Source organism: Prionailurus bengalensis, chromosome D1 (genome assembly GCF_016509475.1).
Source record: "Prionailurus bengalensis isolate Pbe53 chromosome D1, Fcat_Pben_1.1_paternal_pri, whole genome shotgun sequence".
Taxonomy (NCBI): Eukaryota; Metazoa; Chordata; class Mammalia; order Carnivora; family Felidae; genus Prionailurus; species Prionailurus bengalensis.
In genome coordinates this window covers 11,454,309-11,478,396 of record NC_057346.1, presented here as the reverse complement: position 1 = coordinate 11,478,396, position 24,088 = coordinate 11,454,309, and the positions used below count along the sequence as shown (strand labels likewise).

The window sequence follows — 24,088 nt, the reverse complement described above, 5'->3', positions numbered from 1 at the left end:
GAGACTCACTCCCAGAGTGTCATTTTCTGGACGACGTCATTGACTGAGGGCACTCAGGACTCTGAGGAAACTTGCGTGTGGCCTGGACCTCCACCTCCCTGTTTATCAGGCTGTGAGAGGTTCGTGTGGGGCCCTGCAGACGCCAGTCTGAGACCTGACAGCGGGCTGGGGTGCGACCCTGGACATGCCCTTGAAGGAACCCTGTGTGCAGCTAAGATGAAGGTCCCCGTCCTATAGGTGCATCCGGGATCTCGAGCTGAAGATCTCCTCCCTCCCACTCTCAGGGCCACGCTGCCCCAGACTCAACTCACAGAAGGAAGAGTCTGGGTTCTGGAGTCTGTGTTCATGACCCACTTGGGTGAACTTGGGTCAGTTACTCACCCTCTCTGTGCCTGTTTCTTCATCTGAGACACGGAAATAATATCGAATCTCATAGGCTGTCGTGCAGATGAAGTGAAATGATAACGTGCACAGCGCTTCACACAGCGACTAGCATGGAATAATAGCTGTTCCATTTGTCATTCCCTCTTCTTTTCACATCAGTCGCGGACATCATACACTTTCATCGGCGAATGTTTCAGTGTGTATCCCTACAGGATAAGGACTCTACAGAAACTAAGCAGAATGCTACTGCCATGCCTAGAAAGTGTTAGCAGTAATTCCCGAATAGCGTCCACCTCTACTCTTCAAATTTTCAATTGTCTCCTGAATGTCAAGGATCTTTAACAATTGGTTTCTTTGAATCAGGATGCACGTAAGTTCCCCACATTATAATTGGCCGATCCGGCTTTCGAGTTTCTTTTATCACATTTTCCACAAGCTGGATTTTGCTAATTGCATCCCTTCAATTTGCCTTTGAGGTACAGACACGAAGTAGGTATTTGTGCAAGTGAAATCTTGCTGCCCCCGCTCCTTCGCCCCCCATTTAGGAAAGGGCTCCTTTCTCCTTTGTGGAAAAGAAGTGTCCCCACCATCCCCAGGGCCAGCCTGCTGTGGAAGGATGGGGGACACGGGGAGAGGGGCTTCCCCAGGCTTCCCAGCAGCGTGATGGTGGAGGTCAGCTGCTATTTGGATGCACCCACTCTTTGTTTTCATGAACAGGGGTGTCTTTTCATAAAGCAAAGCAATTTTCTGCCAAAGAGCAAGGACTGTTTTTCCTTCTTCCAGAGCAATAAGGGCCAGGATTTGTCTCCCTCTTGGCTTTCAAGAGCATGTTTTCTCAATTCTTTCCTGAAATTAAAGTAAAGGTCAAGAAGGCTGGTCTGAGACCTGCCCTCCCTCCTCTCAGGCTCCTGCTGGTGAGTCTGGCTAAGCGCGTACCTGCCCCCTGGGCTCTGTGACCCAGCCCTCAGGGCAAGCTCAACTTCCCAATTCGTGTCCTCTGGTGTTGGGGGCGGGGGCGGGAGGACTTGCAAAGGGAGGAAGAGAGAAAGAAGGGAGAAAAAAAAAAAAAAGACACAGTGCCAGCCTGTGGGCTCCCTTCTGAATTTAGATCTGAACAATTTCTAGAGGCTTCGTTCTCCACACTGTGTTCCCTCCCTCGGGGAGGGGGCCCCGGGCCCCACGCCCTCTGCCCTGCTTCCCACCTGCCAGTTTTCTGCTTGGCACGTGCACGGCCCCAGTGATCCGCCCCGGCCCTGGCGCAGCGTTGAGCTGCGAGGATTTTTAATCAAAAGGCAGGACACGCACGCACGCAGAGAACAGTACCACCACCACCCGCTTAGCATTACTGGAGTGTTCTCTCCCCACCCCCTCCCCACACTGAGTCACTCCCAGCTAACAGTTAATTAATTTGTGACACTTTGACAGTTTTTGAGGAGACATTTTTACGGAGCCTTCAAAATGCACAGGGATGGGACTGTCAGGCAGAAGCCCTTCCTGCATGCACTGGGTCTTTCCAGACCTTTGCCTGCCTCACCCTACCATAGACCTCGGGGCCCTGGGCCCAGCCCTGAGTGAACCTGGGAGAGGTCTCAAAGCCCTCATGTCCTCCTCTGTCCCAGCCTCTCAGGGCATTCCACACTCCCAGTGACCCCTGGGCAGACCCGGGGCACCTGGCCACCTTGGGAAGAAGAAGAAATGCAGAGTGGACTTCCAGGATGAGAGCATGAGGGGTAGGGAGGCCCCAGTCACGCTCAGCACTGGTCTCTTTCTACTGTTGGAGAAGGTTCCCACGCAGGGGCCCCTTCCCACAGCTGAGGAGCTGTGTGTGCTCCAGCCTCTCCCCGGGACCCCCCTACATCTCCTTGGGTGAGCTGTGAATCTCAGCTGCATGCAACGTGCTCCCTAGGGATGTTTTACGGCCTCTGGTTAGTGCTGTGTGAGAAATGGCTCCGGTCACCGTGGCCTGCTGGGACTTCACCCCCACCGTGGGGTGCTAATATAGACACTGCAAACCCCTGCCCCGCCTCCCGCCAGGTCTTCTGGGAGCCCAGAAGTCACCCCACCAGCTGTGTGCATCCCTTTCCACAGAATTCACGTTATCTCCCCACCTCCCCACACACCTACACTTGCCTTTACACACGTGCATTCTCTTTTTCTTTCAATGGCTTGTAACCCTGTGTGCCCCAGTGATGGCACACCTGGAGGATTCCCTGAATGGACCCCAGCCAGCTGGGCAACCCATGCCAGCTGCCGCTGTGACCCAGACCCAAAGGGCCAGAGAAGGAGTCTAGGGGAGGCTACTGGTACTCCTCGAGAAGGATCCAGGGAGAAGCAACCATCAGGGACTAGAAAAAACCAGCTCCTTCACACTGGGGTGAGGTACCAGATCCCACGGATGCCTCTCAAACATTTACCGAGTGCTCAGTATGGCTGCCACCATGCTGGAAAGTGAGAAGACCGTGAAGAGACAAGATAAGTGTGATCCTTACACTGGTGGAGCTCACAGGCTGGCAAGAACAGACATTAAACAAATAATTAGATAAGTGACTTAATTATACGGTGATGAGTGCCACCAAGGAACATGTGTGCTATGAGCGTCATACGCAAGAGGATGGCTCTGAGCTGGAGCCTCAGAGACGCTTCCCTGGAGCAGGGATTGTCCTGAAGGGGGAGGGGGAGGAGGGGGCCGGCTGGGACTCTGGGGTCTTGAGCCTCTGTGGAAGGACTGGGCCTGGTTAGGGGTTGGGACACTGAAAGCCAGGAGCGGGGAGCAGGTGGTACCTATGCTGCTGGTGGCTTTGTGGCCTTGGTGACAGGAAGTTGAGTGAGCACCGGAGGCCAGCTTCTCTTTGCTGTGAGGTAGGAGGCAACAGGCTGCCTGGCCAGGTTCAGCTCTAGGGAGCAGTGGGGAGGTTCCTGGGTGCTGCTGGGACTTCACTCCCACTGATGATTCTTAGGACTGTGCCCCCGCCTGGCTCCTGTGAGGCAGTTCCAGACACAGCCAGAGAACAAGAATGAAGAGATTCATCCAAGCTGTTGCACACTTTCTAAGGAGACCTGGGCAATTTTTTCCACAGATGAACAGATCGAAGCCCTATTGCCAAGTGGCTTCTTGGCCCATGCTTTGCTCCCTCACTGTCCCTGCAGAATTCTGGGTTGGACTAGGGAAGTTTCCAGATCTGGAGGGGGAACAGAGTGGGTGGTGTCAGTGTGTGGCCTACTCACCCTCTCAGGCCCCTGTAGGGCTGGTTTCCCAGATAATCTAGGTCACTTTGTCCAAACCTGGTCCCCTACAGCTGCCCCCAGGTCCTGAGCAGTGGAGGGAGTCCAGGAGGGAATAGGTACTCCGCCCCAGGCCTGAACCCTAGGAATTTATAGGTACAGGACCTTACCTGGGCCCAGGAGGGGAGGATGGGGCAAAACAATGGGCATTTCTTCCCTTGAGAATGACTCTTGGCAGCTGAGCCAGACCCAGCTCTCCCTTCAGATCTGGGCCTGCCTGGAGGTGACAGCATCCATCACTTTGCTGGCCCTCCCTCCTCATGCCTGGCCATGGAAGGCCAGGGCCCAGAAGGCTCTCCTTGGGGCTGCCTGGCCTAGGGCCCTGGGAATCCAAGGCCCTGGTTCCTCTGCCACCTGCTGAGACTGCCCTCCTGGGCCCAGTAAGTGAGGGCATTAGTTAAAGACTGTTCTGGTTTCCCTTTGGAGTAGGAGGAGCTGCAGGAGGCCCAGGGGACGTGCCCACCCCCAAGTCTTGGTCTGGACCTTCCTGCAGAGGAGCAGGGGGGGGGGGCTGGAACTGCATCTGGAGGAGGAGGAACCCCTTACCCACTCACTCCCAATTCCCCTCCAGTTCCAGTCGCTCAGGCAAGCTGCTTTTGAAATGCAAATGCAAAGTACCCCCCCTCACCCCTCCTTTTTCATTGAAATGCTTCAAGTTTCAGAAAAGAGGGAAAATGATGTGTTTAAGACAGCAGTGTCTCACCCGCCATCGAGCCTGATAAGGGATTGTTAAATTTTAATTAGACAATTTGACTCCTTCAAATGCCAAACTTTCTGGGGAGGCAGCACCCTGGAACCGGGTTGCTTGAGTTTATTCTGCACCAAAGTTTCCTTAGGCCTCATTTTTGGGCCCAGAGCCCCCAGGTTTTGCTGGTGAAAGGACTCAATCTAGAGAGAGGACAGAACCCTCTCCTCTCTCCTCCCAGACCAATCAACTTGCCTCCAGGGTCCCGGGTTACCCCACCAGGCTGGGGACCAAGGGCAACTGTAAGCCCCCAAGTTTTTCCTCAGACAAAAGGTCAGTTTGGGGGGTCAGCCTTGAACTGTGGAATTTTAAAGCAGTTTTCTTCTTCCAAAACGTACTTGTGAGAAGCAGTTTGTATCTGCAGGCTGTGGAGTCTCCTCACAGCCTCCACCCTCTACTCTACTCCCCTGCCCCAGTGCAGCAGATGGTGGGAGTCCGTGGACTGCCAGGGGCAGACTCTTGGGCCAGCTCGGCCCCAGCTATCTGGGCTCTAACTACATTCCTCAACCAGACAGCTAGCTAATTTTCAAATGAAGGCACAAACAGACAGTGGTAACATATGTAAAGCCCAAAGGGTAAGTGGCGGAGCCCTGGAGGCTGGAAATGACCACTTCATGGTCCTCTTGCCCTGATAACCCCATACACCTCGATTCACTCCAGATATCTCGTTAGGAAGGTCTGCTGTATAGGCTCTGAAGACAATAACCATCACAGCAGTCTGGATGTTAAGGAGAACTGACCACCAGAGTGGGCGAATCTGGAAGATCTTCCAGCAGACCGTTGCCCTTCTGAGCTGAGGCAGGGCAATGGGGGCTAGAGACAGATGTGGGTCAGGTGTGGCCCGAGGCCTGCGGGCCGCCCACACTGTGGACTCCCCCATGCTCCGGGCTCCCTCCTCTTTCCTACACACCAGGGCAGCTGGGAACAGAAAGCCTAGGAGGCCCCAGAGCACACGGGTGCCTCGTCTGTCAGCATCTGCTGGGGAGGGCAGGGAGCTGCGGTCGTCCCCCCTTGCCGCACAGGGAAGATGAGGGTGACGCTCTGGGGGAGTGGCAGCCTCTCCTTCTGCAGGTGTCTTTGTCAGCTCAGGCTGCCTTAGCAAAGTACCGAAGACTGGGGGGTTTAAACAGCAGAAATTAATTTTCTCATAGTTCTGGAGCCTGGGAGTCTGAGATCAAGATGCCAGCTTGGGTTGGGTTCTGGTGAGAGCTCTCTTCCCAGCTTTACAGATGGCTGCCTTCTCTCTGAGTGTTCACACGGCATGAGGAGGGGCAGCCTGGGGTGCCTCTTCCGATATGGACCCTGTCCTCATGGTATCTAGACCCCATCTCCAAATACCAAGGCCCCATCTGCAAATACCATCACCTTGGGGGTTATGGCGTCCACATAGGCATCTGAGAGGCACGCAACTCAGTCCGTAGCAGTAGGGTTAAGTCATCCATCCCTGCTCCAGGAGACAGGACTAAGTAGCCAAGTATTGACAGTGACCATGTATGTATTTGGTGCTCACTAAATGTTCCTTGACTGGGGACTGGCTTGGAGATCTTATACATGAGGCAGGAGCCTCCCAGAGGAGGATGGAGGCGGCGTATGGAGGTTGGTGAGCGAGGTGATCATATTTTCATGACTCCAAATCGGTATTCTTGTTCTGACAACAGAAAGTTTCAAACATAATATGGAACTTATTTACCTGAAAAGTCTTATAAGAATAATTTTCCTGGGGTTATACCTTTAGCCATCCCCTTTTTATTATTTTATTTTGTTTTATTTATTTTTTATTAAAATTTTTTTCTTGTTTATTTATTTTTGAGAGAGAGAGACAGAACACAAGTTGGGGAGGGGCAGACACACACACACACACACACACACACACACACACACACAGAATCCAAAGCAGGCTCCAGGCTGTGAGCTGTCAGGACAGAGCCCAACATGGGGCTCAAACTCACAAACTGTGAGATCATGACCTGAGCTGAAGTCCTATGTTTAACCGACTGAGCCACTCAGGCGCTCCTATTTTATTTTTATTTTTATTTTTATTTTTATTTTTATTTTATTTTATTTTATTTTATTTTATTTTATTTATTTATTTTTTTTTTATTTTGAGAGAGAGAGAGCATGAATGGGGGAGAAGGGCAAAGAGAGAGAGAGAGAAAAAGAGAATCTTAAGCACATTCAGTGCAGAGCTAATGCATGGGGCTTGATCTTACAACCCCAGGATCATGACCTGAGCTAAAATTAAGAGTTGGACACTTGGGGCACCTGGATGGCTCAGTAGGTTAAGCACCTGACTTCACTCAGGTCATGATCTCACAGTGTGTGATTTCGAGCTCTGCATCGGGCTCCATGCTGACAGCTCAGAGCCTGGAACCTGCTTCAGATTCTGTGTCTCCCTGTCTCTCTGCCCCTCACCCGCTCACAGCTCACACACATTCTCTCTCTCTGTCTCTCTCTCTCTCTCTCTCTCTCTCTCAAAAATAAATAGATATTAAAAAAATTTATATATCTATATCTATATCTATCTCTCTCTCTCTCTATATATATATCTGTAAGAGTTGGACATTCAATCGACTAAGCCACCCAGGCATCCCCATCCCCTTTTTAAAGAAGAACAAGAAATTTGGACCACCCTGGAAAATCCTAGGTGCCAGTTGATATTGAGCTTGGCATTTCCGACCTCTGGGAGCCACAGAGTGGGCACTGACCTCACCTGGCTTCTCTGGAGCCAGGACCAGGCCAGCATACCTGGAGCCTCTTCTCCCCACAAAAGCAAAAACTCTGACTTGGATGGAGAGGCTTGAGCGCAGGGCAAGGACAGTCATTTGAGGTGCCCTCTGGGGGCCCCTGGCGTGAGAAAGACCACAGTCCGGCCCTTTGTGCCTTCTTCTGGGACACCACTTGGAGCCCTGGGCAGAAGGAAAAGAAGAAGGGAAGGGATGGGGCTGGCGCTGCTGCAGGCAGGCTGCCTGGGTACTGACGGGTTTCCGTAGGCATCCTGAGAATGTGCCAGCAGAGAAATGCCAGGAGGACCCTGTATTTTAACCTTGCTAAGATGCACACCTCCCACCTTCGCTTACACACATTTTAATGTTTCTGAACTCAGCATGCATTTTGCAGTTGGCCCTGTCTTAGAGCTGTATTGGAGTTTGATGGCATTTTTTTTCTTTCCTAGTGGTACGTAAAACAATGGCGCATGTTACATTCAATTCTATCTTAGAGCCTAGGAAATACGGCAGTTGGAATCACGGGCGATAGCAGGTGGGCTGGGAGACCTGGATCTTCCAGGACAGCTGCTATGTCATCCCAAGGCTTGCTCAGATTTGTCCTGCAACCGTGGCTCAGGAATACTTTGACTTTCTTTTCCTTTACTCCCTTCCAGGGCTTGTTTGCTGCACCTTGGAACCCCTCTCCCTTTATCTAGACCCCCCGCTTTGCAAGGAGGAGCCATAGGAGGCAGCACTGTGTAACAGCTGGAGCCCAGGGCATCCCCTGACCCTAATGGGCTGCATTTGGACAGTATGGTTGCTTCACCCCCAGGAGCCTCAGGCTTGTTGTCTGAGTGCTTGTTTCTTTTAATTCCTTTGGTTGGTTTGATTTATTTTTAATTATTGTTAATTTTTAATTTATTTGTTTTTAATTTACATCCAAGTTAGTTAGCATATAGTGCAGCAATGATTTCAGGAGTAGATTCCTTAATGCCCCTTACCCATTTAGCCCATCCCTCCTCCCACGACCCCTCCAGCAACCCTCAGTTTGTTCTCTATATTTAAGAGTCTCTTGTATTTTGTCCTCCTCCCTGTTTTCATATTATTTTTGCTTCCCTTCCCTTGTGTTCATCTGTTTTGCATCTTAAATTTCTCATATGATTCAAGTCATATGATATTTGTCTTTCTCTGACTGACGAATTTCACTTAGCATAAGACCCTCCAGTTCTATCCACGTAGTTGCAAATGGCAAGATTTCATTCTTTTTGATTGTCAAGTAATACTCCATTGCGTGTGTGTGTGTGTGTGTGTGTGTGTGTGTGTGTGTATACACACCATATATTCTTTATCCATTCATCCATCAATGGACATTTGGGCTCTTTCCATACTTTGGCTATTGTTGATGGTGCTGCTATAAACATGGGGGTGCACAGGCCCCTTAAAAACAACATACCTGTATCCTTTGGATAAATACCTAGTAGTGCAATTGCTGGGTCATAGGGTAGTTCTATTTTCAATTTTTTGAGGAACCTCCATACTGTTTTCCAGAGAGGCTGTACCAGTTTGCATTCCCACCAGCAGTGCCAGAGAGATCCTCTTTCTCCACATCCTCGACATCTGTTGTTGCCTGAGTTGTTGATGTTAGCCATTCTGACAGGTGTGAGGTGGTATCTCATCATGGTTTTGATTTGTACTTCCCTGATGATGGGAGCATTTTTTCATGTGTCAGTTGGCCATCTGGATGTCTTCTTTGGAGAAGTGTCTATTCATGTCTTTTTGCCCATTTCTTCACTGGATTATTTGTTTTTTGGGTGTTGAGTCTGATAAATTCTTTATAGATTTTGGATACTAACCCTTTATCTGATATGTCATTTGCAAATATCTTCTCCCACTCTGTTGGTTGCCTTTTAGTTTTGCTGATTGTTTCCTTCACTGTGCAGAAGCTTTTTATTTTGATGATGTCCCAATAGTTCATTTTGCTTTTGTTTCCCTTGCCTCCAGAGATGTGTTGAATAAGAAGTTGCTGTGGCCAAGGTCAAAGAGCTTTTTCCTGCTTTCTCCTGCTTTCTCCTTGAGGATTTTGATGGCTTCCTGTCTCACATTTAGGTCTTTCATCCATTTTGAGTCTACTTTTGTGAATGGTGTAATAAAGTGGTCCAGGTTCATTCTTCTGCACATCGTTGTCGAGTTTTCCCAGCACCACTTGCTGAAGACACGGTCTTTATTCCATCGGATATTCTTTCCAGCTTTTGTCAAAGATTAGTTGGCCATATATTTGTGGGTCCATTATTGCGTTCTCTATCCTGTACCATTGATCTGAGTGTTTTTGTGCCAGTACCGTACTGTTTGATGATTACAGCTTTGTAATATGTCTTGAAGTCCAGGATTGTGATGCCTCCAGCTTAGTTTTCTTTTTCAAGACCACTTTGGCTATTTGGGGTCTTTTCTGGTTCCATACAATTTTAGGATTGTTTGTTCTAGCTCTGTGAAGAATGTTGGTGCTATTCTGATAGGGATTGCTCTTGGTTTGATTTTTAAAGCTCACATTCCTTGGGAGTTTACCTGTGCAGGCCACTCATGTATCATTGTACTTAATCCTCACAACACTAATTGCTAATCCCCAGTTTGCAGATGGGAAAACTGAGGCTCAGGAAAGCCACGTAATCTGGCCGAGACCTTGGAGCAAATAAAGGTGGAGTTGGGATTTGAGACCTTGGAGCAAATAAAGGTGGAGTTGGGATTTGAACCCAGGTGTTTTGGTCCTCAGCCCTATCTTCTACTGGTATCTCTCATGGTAGAGTGCGTCATCAAAAGGGCTAGATTTGCTGATGTCTGAATTTCTGCTCTGCTTGGTGTGGTGTGAGAGTGATTCAGACAGCCCCTGCTTGTGAGAGATGTCGGTCCCAGGCAGGAAGGGTGCTGAGGACACGGCAGGGATGGAACTGGCTCCGGGGGTTGGAAGAAAATCCTGCTCCAAGATATTAATAGGGTCTACAGGCATCTAGGCATTTTCCAGGCTTTCCCATTCTTTCTGTAATGCATTTGTTTCAGCAAAAAAACAAGATATAGAATAAATGCTTGATTAGAAAATTAAATGCATGAAGCCTTCCCAGCTGTAGGTGAAGGGACTCACTCCTGTCCTGCAGAGTAACCAGCACACAGAGGAATGAGTGCTCACCTCCGACCCTGCCCTGAGTGGAAATGCTCACGTTTGCCATCTTACTTGTTCTCATGATTTTAAGTCCTGAATGAAAGTCTTCCCCCTCCAGGAAGCCCTCCAGAAGCACCCCAGCCAGGCCCATGTACATATCCTCTGTGATTTCTGAGCATCCACTGCAGCGCCTGGTGGTAAAGTGGGCCCCAGCACCTGTGCACGACCAACTCACTCCCCCAACTACTGGGCCTGCTGACAACGGACAGTTCCATCTGGGTCCGCCCTCTTAGCAGATGCTCACTTGAAGAGAGATGTCTCTCTCCAGGTCACACCTTCTCCCTGGGACAGTCCACGCCCTAGGACATTATGAGAGAGACAGCTCTGCAGGCTCCCTGAGGGCTCTCTGAGGTCACCTGAGACAAAGGTCAGCCCAGCTTCTCCCCAGTCCAGCCCTGCCTCCTCCCTTCTCTGCAAGCCTCCATTCTGAGAACATTCCCCGGTAAATTCCCTGCACGCCAATGTCCTCCTCAGGGTCTTATTTCTGGGGATCCAACATGCAACACCCGTGGTCCTCTTGGGTTGCCTCTCTCTTTTGTCACTCGTTAATGTGGTGGCCTCTCTTTATAGCTACATCTCAAGGGTGGAGGGCTTTTCTTCCCGGCTGGACTCACAGAGCCTTTGATTGAGTTCAGCAACCCAACGTACGACCTGCAGATCCCAGAGAACAAGAGAGTATGCTCTTTTATTTGTTTATTCCACGAAGATGAGGCATGACCAAGATGTGATGTAATGCTTAAGATGCTTACACTCCAGTGGGGGGTGTTGGGGAGGAACAGATACACAGAGAGGGTGCGTTCCAGAATAGAACTCAGGAATGATGCTGTGGAACCCCCAAGGGAAAGCGGTCCAGCAGAGAGCAGGAAGCGGGAAGATTCTGAGCTAGCCTTTCTTTGGAGGCCGTGTCAGGTCTGGGCAAGCAGCGGGAGGGGAAGGGAAGTTTTCCAAAGACTTTTCTCATTTGTCGAGGGGGGATAATAGCTGCAGGCCTCGGAGGTTGTTTTGAGGACAAAACTATCAAACAAAACTATCAAATCCTCTACAAGCATATGAAGCCACATCACAGGCAGGCGCAGGATTGTACAGAAACAGAAGTCTGGTTGGGTATAGAGAAGAGGTGGGGTGGGGTAGAAGGGAAGCCGTATAGTCTCCATCAGAGGCCACTGGCCCTACAGAGAGGGACCAGGGAAGTAAGAGGTGGGGCAGAGAGAACCTTCAGGAGCCCTGGGGGAAGTGAGTGGATCTCCACATCTCCAGGCCCCCGAAAGTGCTTGGCACATTGCTTTATGCCTGACAAGCTCAACAGACTCCCAATCTTGTGTGAAAACAAGAGGCAGGAGCAGCTGCCGTTCCTGATGGATACGTGCATATAGCTGTCCCAGGGTGTGCTCCAAATGGGAAGAGGGGCCGATGCCTTTGCAGAGGGCAGCGTCGGTGTGACACAGGGCCTCGGCGCCTCTGAGTTGGAAGATTTTTGCACTGGTGTCATGTCATGTCACCCTACATGGAGTTAGGTATTTTGGCTTCCCCAGAGACTCCAGGCTGGTGTGGTGGTGCTGGGGTGGGGAGGGGTGGGTGGGTGGTGAGGATATCATCCACACTCCTCTGCTGGGGGCCGGCAGAGCAAATGTGTCAGATAAGGTTGAGGGGGTAGAGGGGGGCAGACCCTTCTCCAAAGTCCCTTCTGATCTGTTGTGGCTGGCGTGCCCTCCTCCCTGATCTGGACATGGTACCACCATCTCAAGTGGCATAAATTAGTAGACTTCAAATCCCTTTGGGTAGCCCAGCAACTGGATGTCGTGGCACCTTGGGCAGAGTGCTTTGAGGTACTGATAAGCCTGATTCCATCGTGTAAAATAGGAACACTTTTGTTAGCAGGAGAGTCAGCTATATTATATGTGCATTATGTTCTAATCACAACCAAAACACAGGCTGTCAAGCTCGTCAATGCCTGATGCGTCTCAAGTCTGCCTCTCAGGCTCTCTGCTTCCTGCTCTCAGTGAGCAGCTCCTCAGCCTCCCTAAGCCCAAGGCAGAAATGCTGTTCCCTCTACCCCTTCTCTCTCTGCTTGCCCCGGCCCCTCTCCCATCCCACATCTATCCATTGGATACCGATGCACAGGTCAGCTGCTGATTCTGAACACTTCTCTCCTCATCCCTGCCACCTTCATTCAGACAACCACCCTCCCTTCTCCAAATGACAGCCATAGCCTGGCCTCCTCCAAGGCCTCCCTATGCTGCAGCAGCCACTTTACTAAAACACCAGCCCCGTGGTCCTTCCTCTGCACCCAACCCTTCAGGGCCTCCCAGTCTTATGAGACAGAATCTGGCCCATGACTGGCCCCCTGGTTTCTTTTGCCCCCACTTCACACCCTACATTTTTAGCCAAACAGAACTGTTTGTTGTCTGGCACCGTGTTGTGTTCTCTCTAGCTGCAGGGTCTCCCAAACTCTGTGGCCTGGCTATTTCCTCCTTTGATCGCATCTCAGATGACACCTCCTTCAGGAAGTTCTCAGGCTCTCAGGGCAGGAATGCAGAAACTCCTCATCTCTTCCTCGGGTTCCTACAGCCTCCCAGCTGGTGTGCCGCCACCTGCTTGGCCACACACTTCCATCCTCTGAACAGCGGTTGGAACCTTCTCGCCGGAAGGCGCCTCTGATCACGTGGTTCCCACTGCCCTTAGGCTCAAATGTAGCGTGACTTGGAAGGCCTTCTAGGATCTTGCTCTGGCACCCTCCCCAGTTCAGCTCACGGGCTTCAGCTGCCCCGAATGAATTTCTTCCAGCCCTCCACCGGGTGTCTGCTGTCTCGCTCTGTCATTTGCTTATGCTGTTTCTTGTGTCTAGACCCTTCCCTGGGCTCCCAGCTCTTCACCTAATGACTTAGGGTTGTCTGTCAAAAGTCACTTCCTCTGGAAAGTCTTATTTCAATGCTTAAACTAGCTTTTGTGGTCCTCCTGCATTCCATTTCCTAGTGCCCACTGCTTATAGGTTTAAGTGCTTGATTCATGGGCTGTTGTTTCTTTTAGAATGTGAGCTCGGTAAGGGCGCCCGGGTGGCTCAGTTGGTTAAGCTTATGACTTCGGCTCAGGTCATGATCTCACGGTTCTTGAGTTCGAGCCCTGTGTCGGGCTTTGTACTGACAGCCCGGAGCCTGGAGCAAGGGCTTTAGATTCTGTGTCTCCCTTTCTCTCTCTGCTGCTCCCCGACTCATGCTCTGACTCTCTCTCTCTCTCTCTCAAAAACAAACATTAAATTTTTTTAATTTAGAATGTGAGCTGGAGAACCATGTATATTTCGTTCCAGCCCATATTTCTAGCACCACATAGAACAATGCTCAATAAATATTTATAGAATCAAGAAGGAATGAATGTGTATTCCTGTTCCTGCCCCTAGAAGCTGGAACTCCTCACTAACTTGTCTCCAGGAGGTGGTGCATGGGATGTGCTTACTAAGTGTTTGTTGAATAAATAGATGAATGAATGATCAGCTCTTTTCAAGTTCATTTATTTTATTATACTTTCTTTAAAAAAATTATAATTGCTCATTTGTCTTGCCATCTGCAAGAACTTGCCAGCAGAAGAGTGGCAGCAGGCCCCAGCGTTTTAAGAAAATCGTTAAAATGCAGAACTGAAAATCCCGAGGCTGGAGAATTCTAACTGCCAGTGGTTGGCTGTAGCTCCGGAGCTTTCCGTGGGAGGCAGCACGCTCTGGGAGGTCCTCCTGCTCACCCGCCATGTCCATTTTTCCTGGCCAGAGCCTGGCCACCCAGTGGCCCCGTTGCCCCGATGGATCCACTGAACCTGTCCTGGTACGATGATGATCTGGAGAGCCAGAACTGGAGCCGGCCCTTCAACGGGTCCGAAGGAAGGACCGGAAAGCCTCACTACAACTACTACGCCACGCTTCTCACCTTGCTCATCTTCGTCATCGTCTTCGGCAACGTGCTGGTCTGCATGGCCGTGTCCCGCGAGAAGGCGCTGCAGACCACCACCAACTACCTGATCGTGAGCCTCGCCGTGGCCGACCTCCTGGTGGCCACGCTCGTCATGCCCTGGGTTGTCTACCTGGAGGTAGGTCTGCCCTCCCCTCCGCTGCAGGGGAGCCTGGAGTCCAGGCACTTCCCGACGAATTGCCTGGTGCCTTCTCAGCAGGCCTGGCCTCTCCTTCCACTCTGGGCTCAGTTTTTCCCCTTATGAAATGGGCTTAATGCCTCTTTCACAGTCCCAACTGCCAGTTGGAGAGTGCTTACTAAGGGTCGAGTCCTCTATCCCCGGCGTTTTCCCGTGTAGCCCTCAGGCCAGCCCTGTGAGGTCACCCCACGACTACCGCCATCTCACAGGTGGTGAGCCAGGTGGTCAGAGAAATTCGGTGACTTCTCCAGCATCATGCAGCTGGCAGGTCCCAGCTGGAACTCGGCTTGGCCCCAGGTTGGTTGGTTAGATCATGCTGCAAATGGGAGTGATGGAGGAAGATCCTCAAGGAAGGGAGATGTTCATGCGTCCAGACCCGAAGCTTCCCATTCTTTCTTGTCACTTCGAAAGTGGGGGCTGCTACTCCGTGTGCTCCTTATGCCTCCCCTCTTCCCAGTTCGGTCTAGTGCCAATGTCTGGGACCTCCAGGCAGGGTCCGCTGTGGGCTGGGCCACAGCCCCTTGGCTCGGGAAGGACCACATGGTCACCCAGGGCTCGGCCCAGGATGGGGCCCAGCTCTGCACTTCCGAATAGAGAGTGGGCGGCCCCTGCCGTGGTCCAGGCACCCCGCCAGGCATTTCGCAGACACAGACTCAGCAAACAGTCATGCTAATCCTGGGAGTTGATACTTTTCTTCTCAGTTTACAGAAGAGGAAACAGAAGCTTTGAGAAGCTGTCTGTCCTCAGATTGCACAGCAAGGGGAGTAACCGGGGAGCTACTTCCCACAGGCAGACGTGGGAGGGTCTAGGGGCTTGCGTCCTGGATCCTGCCCCTCTCTCGGCCTAGGATTCTGGGGTGGAGTCTGGGAACTGACCAGCCCGTCAGGAAAGAGCCAACACTGAGGTTACTGCGATCATTGGGCACTTACCTTCCCGTCCTGGGCAAGGTAGGGGGGATACACCTGTGCTATGGAGGCAAGTCCCTGGCTGGGAGGGTAAGGCTTCTGCTTTTAAAGGAAAACGTGACATTTTGTAGGCTTGAGCCGAGGCGACACCCAGAAGAGGGAGCTGAGGTGGGGGAGAGGAGGCTGGCCCAGCGTGGCCCCTCTCCTGGTCTCCGTACCCGGGGGCTCCCCGGGCTTTCTCATCAATGCTCACAGGATCACACACCCCTGGTTTTCTGTAGCACAGCCCCAACAGACTGGGACGTCCAAAATGAATGTGAAGGAAAAACCCCGAAGGAAACAAGCAAAATAACATGAAATCTACAGGTGCCACAGGCCAGGGGTCCACTTCCTCCACGACTCACACGTCCGTGAGTCTGTCCAAGCACGTCTTGTCTGAGGGCCTCTCCCTGAGGAACCCTTCTCAATCCTAAGGCCTCTTCCCTTCCTGCTCCCTCTCAAAGGAGGGTCCCAGGCCTCTGACCATCAGGGGAGAATGAGGGGCGAGTGGCAGAGCAAAGAACCTCTCTGTGCCTCACTTTCTTTATCCATATAAAAGAGATAATCACAGTATCTACCTCGTGGCATTGCTTTAGCATCTAATGAGTTAGTTAATATATGCAAAGGGCTCAGATTGGTACCGCACACTGTAGTGAGCAAGATGTAGAAATCAGCTGTGACAGTGGCGCTGAAGACGAACGTGACGGTGGTAGCCATCCAGCACCTGTCCTGATAGCAAGGGCCCTCCCCGTGCCCAGGCAGCAAGGCGCCCTCTACCCACAGTGAAGCATGCTTTGCCTGCGGCTCCACGCAAGGCTTCTGGGCTTCCAGATCTGCAGCCTCTCCCCCGACACTCTAGGATAGAGCCACATCTGTACACAGGCTGTACTGGGGGTTTCTGAGAATCTGTAAGTCCTGTGAACAGATACTTTCAACATAACCAGTTCACCGTTATTTTAAGGGGGAAGCGCAGTGGTTTGGGGGGCAGGGTGGAGAACAGTATCATGGAGGGTAGTGCTCTAACTTTCTCATTATTTCCCTTTAAAACAAGAGCTGGACAGTGAGCTCGACTTACAGGTTATTGTCCCAGCCATTTTTTGTCCTGAGAGACTGTCCCGAGGGGAGTCTCAGCCTATCCCAACATCCTGTCAGAGTGTTCTTGCAGCCCATATACTCTTTCCTTTCTAAGAGATGCTCTTGTTGTCCAGAATTTTCCACCCTGTTCCTTTCCCAGCAATACTAGTGCCTCTCATAGCCTGCCATGTCAGCACGTGTCTAGCGTGCTAGATTGGATTGGATGTGCTTTACTCTTTTTTTTTTTTTTTTTTAATGTTTATTTTTGAGAGAGACAGAGACAGAATGCTAGTGGGTTAGGGGCAGAGAAAGAGGGAGACACAGAAGCAGAAGCAGAAGCAGGCTTCAGGCTCTGAGCTGTCAGCACAGAGCTCCACACGGGGCTCAAACTCACGAGCTGTGAGATCATGACCTGAGCTGAAGTTGGACGCCCAACCGACTGAGCCACCCAGTCACCCCCCGTCAATGTACATGGCTGCCAAAAATTTCTCTCGAGTCTTTGAGTCAGCTGCCCCCAGGCCTGTGGAGGAAAGCCCTCCCTTCTTCTGTGCTCCAGACAGGCCTTTAGGGGTAGGGATTGAGAGCTCCCTAAAGGCAAGGACTATGCCAATACTGTTTACCGCTGTACCCCAGAGTCTAGGACAGAGTCTGGCCCATAGTAAGTTGCTCATAAGTGTCTGTAGGAAAGATGGAAGGCAGGGGAGAGGGAAGGAGGGAGAGAAAGAGGGCCCTGGCAGCTCAGACCCGGATCCCTAGGGACATAGAAACAGCTCTGAAGTACTCGTCTGGGGCGGGGGCGGGCCTCAAGGTGGAGGGTGGACCAGGTGGGTCTGGGACCCTCCTAGCAGTGCCCTACAGGTAGACTCTATTTATACCCGGAGCTCCTCACCCCCCAATCCAGACCTGACCTGCCATCTTGGGGAGTTCTGTGCTGTGATGTGGGCTCACGTGAGCCTAGAGAAGGCAGCTTCCTTCCTGTCTTCTGGGACCAGCTGCTGTTTCTTCACGTCCAACATCAGTGGCTATAGTTCCTGTCACCGAGCTTAGGTGCCAGCATTTGGTTTCATGCCTGAGAGCAGAAAAAAGAGGCAGCACTGGGAATGAGCATGTTCCAATTAGCCTGACGACTGACAGTGCTATGACAGAAGGATGGGAACTGCCCTGCCCCAGGCCCTGGGAGGGGGGCTTTCCTGCTCCTTTTTCTCCTATTGGTAGAGGCCTAGGATGTGTCTCAGGGTCAGGGTCAGGGTGTTCCACACTTCCAAATTTGCCTGGGCCAGCTCGCTGCGTGAGTGTGTGTGCCTGTGCGTTTAAATGGGTGGTATGGATGTGCATGGGCGTACGGGAAAGTGAGTGTGTGTGCGTGTGTGTCTGTGTGTGTAAGGGGGAGAGGGGTGCAGGAGCGGGCCTCCTCAGTTCCATCATACAAGGATCTATGGGTACAGCCGCCCCTCCCCACCCCCTCCTGGTGTTTCCAGAGCTTGAGCCCAGGTTTTCCGTCCTGAATTCTCCAGGTGCGACAAAGAGCAGAACTGTCTTCTTTGTCTCAGAGCCATGGTCCTCACCGTTGTCCTTAACGGACACTCACCGGGCCCCGACTGGGCCACACACCATGCTGGTCCCGAAGGAGCTGCCTGGCTCCCCCAGAAACCTGGGATCAGGGCAGGATCAGAAGCTGAGCGGAATGGCCTTGGGCAAGTCACTGCCCATTTCTGAGGCTCAGTTTCTCCATTGGCAGAATGGGATGCAAGTAGATCACACGGATGTTTTACAGACGAAGGCTCAGAGTTGAGACACGAGGTGTAAATTGGTCATCATTCTTCCTGTCCTGTTTTTGGCACAAAATGGCCCTATGTGGCTAGCAGGGGAGGGGAGCAGGGACAAGTGCCTCAGACAGCCAGGGGCACGGCTTCCCTTTGCTGCCCCACTTCTCTCCCGGGCCCCAACTGGAGACCTGCAAGACCCCCACAGCTGCCCTCTGGGCCTGTGGCCCAGTCTGCCCCAGGAGAGCCAAACTATGTGGCCTGAGCTCATCGTCCCTCTTCCGTACCCCTTATGGTGCTTTGTCCCCAGGTGGTGGGCGAGTGGAAATTCAGCAGGATTCACTGTGACATCTTTGTCACTCTGGACGTCATGATGTGCACAGCAAGCATCCTGAACCTATGTGCCATCAGCATCGACAGGTGAGCCCAGCCAAGGTGGGAGAGGGGACCCAAGCCATTGGCCTTTCGGGCTGAAGAGGCAGGCTGTGTGCCTGTGAGTCCATGTGTGTGTGCACATGTGTACGTGCACATGCATATAGGTGCACGTGGATCTGGCTGGGAGAGTCCAGACCACCTCATGAGAGGCCATCGTACAGATGGAGATGCTACCAAGGATACCCAGCAGAGACTGGTAAAGAGGAGAAAGTTCCCAATGTTGATGGCAGCCCTAGGTCTATCGCTTCCTACTTAAGTGACCTTGGGCAGAATGTGCACATTCTCAGAACCCTACCTCGTCTAGAAATCAAGGATGATGACCCCTGTCCAGGTGGGGCCACAGTGTCCGGTTGTGCATTTCCTGTCCAGCACAGGGCAGGCACACGGCCAAGGGGGTCCGGGTTGTGCTCACTTTGTTAAACTATACCCTTGGAGCCTTTCACTGATTTGCACACACAGGCCACGTGGGCTCCCCTGGCTGGGCTCCCCTGGCAGGATTCTTGGAAGATGAAATGAGCTACTATATGGGAAGTGCTGGATCAAGGAGGCGAATGATTTCCACCGTTATTATTTTCTGCTGAATGGGGCTGAATTCTTTCTCCGAGGAGCCTGGCTACCAACCCATCAACAAACGCTTCCACTTTCTGTGAGCACAGCATGGGTGTAGTTTCAAAGGTGCAAAGACCTAGACCATGGTCCCTCAAAAACCTTAAAATCCAAGTAGGGACACTGGAGTAATAGATATGGCCCAGGATTACATGGTAGCCGGTCAGCCACTAAAGTATCACCAACTACCCTTGCTGTCTGAGCTGGGGCAGGAGAAAGGAGTGATTTAGGGTAGACAGGCAGCCTTCAGGGAATTCAGACAACTGGAACTCCCCAAGGTGTGGGGTGTCTCTGGTGTGTGCCTGCTGTGGAATGAGTTCCTGGGCCTGCACCCCAGACTCAGGGTCCCCTGCTCCGTGACCTTGCAGGTACACAGCCGTGGCCATGCCCATGCTCTACAACACCCGCTACAGCTCCAAACGCCGAGTCACTGTCATGATCGCCATCGTCTGGGTCCTGTCCTTTACCATCTCCTGCCCACTGCTCTTCGGACTCAACAACACAGGTGAGTCCTGTCTCTGTCTCCCTGGGGTTCCACTGCCCCTCTTCGCTGCACAGGACCCCAAGAGAGCTGAGCCCCTGGTGCAGACTTAGGGAGATGACCTGTTTGCCAGCCTAGGCTGAGACCAGGCTGGGTCTCCCCGGCCAAGCCTGACTCTCAGTTGTACCTGGATGGGCCGGAGAGGAACAGTAGCTTGAGGCATAATGGGGTTGCGTGAGGAGTGGGGTAATGATTCAGGAGGATGTCTGGCCATTTTCAACTTTGTTTATTCAACCGAAACAGGCCAGACAGCCCCACCAACTGCATGTGTTTGCGTGTGTGTGTGCGCGTGCATATGCACACATGGGGGGGTGACTACGGGGTCCCATCCCCACCCCACGGTGATGCTGTTTGTGGTAATGAGGCTGCAGTCCAAGCTGGCCCAGCTCTGCACAGACCTGAGTCCTCTGGAGCAGGAGAGGTAGAAATAATAGAAGCTAGCCCACTGCACCTGTCCTGTGTGTCTGACGTAGAGGAAATAGGTGTTGGCCTGCCTGCCTGCCAGCGTGGGCAGAGAGCTTTCTCTCATCAGGCAGGCTCCAGTGAGGCAGGTGCACCTCTGGAGACCCTTACAGGGCAGGACACCAAGAAGCCTTGCAAAGTACCTCTTGTAGGAATTCCAAGACGTGGGGAATAGGCTTATTCCCTGAGCATATGCTCAGATCAATCTGGAAAGGCCCTGAGATAGAAGTCAGACATCTTCTAGACCAGGAAGGGAACTTGGAAACACATCAGAACACAGGGTTGAGCAAATAGGACCAAGTCACCTTGTCCCTAAAATTGAAAGGTGGTAGACCGCCCCCATGTATACAGCAAGGGTTAAAATAAGGGTTTACTCTTTGACAATAATTTCCTTCTGTTATTTTTTCCAAGCACACTGGCCCCACTCATGTGTTCACGGGCAATAAAACTAATAATGAAATAAGGAGGGAATGTTAATGGGAAAACTCAGAAGTAGTCCATGAGAGCTTAGCTTTTTGCTCACAGTTGTGATTTAAAATCTCTGGTTTACGGTGCACGTTCATTTACATCTAGCATTTCCGGGTGGCCTTAGACACCTAGGCCTACTCTCTGTGACCTCGCTGCTGGAGTCTGGTGGAGGAGGGAAAGGTCTCTTGTGGCGCTGTGGCCCCGTGGGATGCTGACGTCCCCTCTGGGCTCTCCTTCCCCCCCCAGACCAGAACGAGTGCATAATCGCCAACCCCGCGTTCGTGGTGTACTCCTCCATCGTCTCCTTCTACGTGCCCTTCATCGTCACCCTGCTGGTCTACATCAAGATCTACATCGTCCTCCGCAGGCGCCGCAAACGGGTCAACACGAAGCGCAGCAGCCGGGCTTTTAGGGCCAACCTGAAGGCCCCGCTCAAGGTCCCCAGATCCCCCACCCCCTCCAACGCCCACACCTCACCATTATCAAGGGAGCTTGCCCAGGCACAGGTGGAGGACCAGGGCAGTGCAGTGGGGCGGGGCTTAGGCTGTAGGGGGCTCCACGGACCTGGACCTGGGCAGGGCACAGTCTGAAGGCATGGACCTCCGTGGGATGACCGAATCTCCAGGAGCCGGATGGAGGCAGGGCAGGTGGTGGACACCATCTGGGAGAAGTCTTTGCTTGTAGATCCTTGTCTGAATGCACCCTCTCCTCTCCTTCCTTTCCCATCACTTGTCCTTCCTTGCTGTGGCCCCTCTCTCTGCCTTTCCTCCCTCTGTGCTTCCCTCCCTCCCCTTTACCTTCCATGCTCCCTGTGCTCCCCTCTGTGTGCACCTCCTCCTTCCTCCCTGCTCTTTCCTCCTCCTCTCCTCCACCTTGCTTCCACTGCCTCCCCCTTATGTCTTGTGAATTCTCCCCTCTGCTCAGCCCTCCCTGTATGGGAAGACAGTATGTGGGCCTGGAAGGAACCAGGATCTTGGGGTTAGACACATCAGGTTCAAGGCCTGGCACTGCCACCTTTTTTGCTGAGTGACCTTGGGCAGGTTGCTTAACTTCTCTGAGCCTCGGTTTCCTCATCTGTTAAATGGGAATCATAATGCCAGCCTCTCAGCGTGGTCTTGAGGATTCAATGTGAGAGGGATATGAATATGTCTAGCATGTGCCAGACCCTTAACAGGTACCCCATTAAAGTCAGGGCCCGTTTGTCCCTCGTCCTGCCCACCTTTTCCCCTCACAGGACCAACTCCTCCTCTGCCCTTCTCTGAGCCCCGGTGCCCAGCCTGACCACCCCACATCGGGTGTCTGTCCCCAGCTGCCTGCCCATCATGACCAGTGTACTGGCTCACTCCACAGGGCACCTGCACTCACCCCGAGGATATGAAACTCTGCACCGTTATCATCAAGTCCAATGGGAGTTTCCCAGTGAACAGGAGGAGAGTGGTAAGTGCTCAGGTCAGGGACCAGAGCCAGGTCCTTCCGCCCCTAGGGAAACCCAGCTGCCGTGATTCTCAGAAACCCCACCGGCAGCGCACATCCCAGGCTCCCCCACTTTGCCTCTGAGGCCAGACTCACCATGCACACCTCACAAGCAGGCATGCAGCAAGACGGCTCGATTCTGCAAGGCACAGATAGGCACCCCTAGCGCAAGAAAATGGTTGGGAGAGAGGACTTGGCCGTAATAACATAATTCAAATAAGAAGAGTGGCTGTTACCATTCACTGAACACCCACCGTGTTCCTACTGTCTCATCAAATCCTCACAGCGACCCTGAGAGGTAAGTCTTATTGAGCTTATTGATTTTAACTTTATGGAAGAGGAAACAGAGGCTCAGAGAGGGTAGGTAACTCACCCGAGGCAAAACAGTGAGATAGCGCATATTTGGGCCCAAACCCACATGACTCCGAAGTCCACGCCTCTGCTGCTCTTCCCTCTTGCATGTGCTTCCTTACTACAGGCAGGTTCTGGGGCTGGAGGCTGGGCGTGGAGGGGGTGAGTAGGGGAGCGAGCAGAGCAGCCTTGGGGCTGGTGGGGCAGTGCAGCCCGAAAGTAGAGCCTGGAGACGTGGAAGCACAGCAGACCCCAGGCTCTGCCCAGAGGAAGTAGCAGCAGGGTCCCAGCAGCAGGTGCCGCAGCCCCAGCTGGGCCAGGGAACCCACCCAGAGCCGCACACGAAGTTCAGGTCAGGTGTCCACAGGAAGCGGGGTCCCCACTGTTCACTTGCACGGCAAGGGTAGGACTCCCTTTATGAGATGGGTGCCAAACGGGCATTCAGGACTGGGACGGGGGCAGCAGCTGAGTTATATCACCACCACCACCACCACCACCACCACCCGCCCCCCGCCACCGGGTGCAGAGCAAGGCTGCATTTGAGAAGTTCAAGCTGGCACTCCACGGTCTGGGGAAACTGGGAGGCCATGAGTGGATCCCCACCAAGGCTGCCAGGTCAGCTTGGCAGGAAAGACTGGGGGGAGCCCTGGGATTAGCCCTTTGGCACGGGGATCAGTCTACAAGGAGAATGTGGTGGGGTGTCTCAGGTCTGCCTGGTGGCCCCTCGATTCAGCCCAGCAGGAAGAACAGGGGTACCCTCTATGCAGTTAGAACATGAGCTCCTGCAGGCAGGCACTGGATGCCAAACCAGTAATGTATTCCCAGCAGCCAGCTCGGTGCCTGGCGCTCACTGGTACTCAGTAAGTGTTGCTCAGTCAATAAGAGAGAAATGCTGGGGGTAATAAGCCCTCACAGATGGTTGTGGGGTTATTGAGGCTGCATAAGTATTGCTCGGGGCCAAGTGCTGGGGATGACCCCACAGGCAGGGACTGCCCTGGGGCCCAGACCGTCCCGACCTCCCCGTGTTCGGCAGAGTGACCCTGTGGTGTTTGCGGGAGTCTCTAAAGGAGGAGAGGGCAGGGCCGGGTGGGGCCAGGTGAGGCTGCGTGGCTAATGCCTATGAACTGGCCTGGCTTTACCCAGAGTTCTCTGCCCCTGTGCAGGAGGCTGCCCGCCGAGCCCAGGAACTAGAGATGGAGATGCTGTCCAGCACCAGCCCCCCCGAGAGGACCCGGTACAGCCCCATACCGCCCAGCCACCACCAGCTGACCCTCCCTGACCCATCCCACCACGGCCTCCACAGCACGGCCGACAGCCCCGCCAAACCAGAGAAGAATGGGCATGCCAAAGACCACCCCAAGATTGCCAAGATCTTTGAGATCCAGTCCATGCCCAATGGCAAAACCCGGACCTCTCTCAAGACCATGAGCCGCAGGAAGCTCTCCCAGCAGAAGGAGAAGAAAGCCACCCAGATGCTCGCCATTGTTCTCGGTGAGTCAGGCTGGCCGACGGC

At 52.7% G+C, this 24,088-nt stretch overlaps 1 protein-coding gene across 2 annotated transcripts in view; it reads left to right on the top strand.

Moving 5' to 3' along the window:
• DRD2 (dopamine receptor D2) overlaps positions 1–24,088 on the top strand; it is a 64,831-nt gene that overhangs the window by 37,691 nt on the left and 3,052 nt on the right. The window contains exons 2-7 of one of the 2 annotated variants that reach the window (XM_043579364.1): positions 14,083–14,398; positions 18,550–18,659; positions 19,649–19,785; positions 20,998–21,188; positions 22,102–22,188; positions 23,739–24,066. In XM_043579364.1, the coding sequence (XP_043435299.1) occupies positions 14,114–14,398; positions 18,550–18,659; positions 19,649–19,785; positions 20,998–21,188; positions 22,102–22,188; positions 23,739–24,066 (1,138 nt within the window). In that variant the 5' untranslated portion in view covers positions 14,083–14,113. The remainder of the gene's footprint in view (positions 1–14,082; positions 14,399–18,549; positions 18,660–19,648; positions 19,786–20,997; positions 21,189–22,101; positions 22,189–23,738; positions 24,067–24,088) is intronic. The other variant, XM_043579365.1, reaches the window with a different exon arrangement.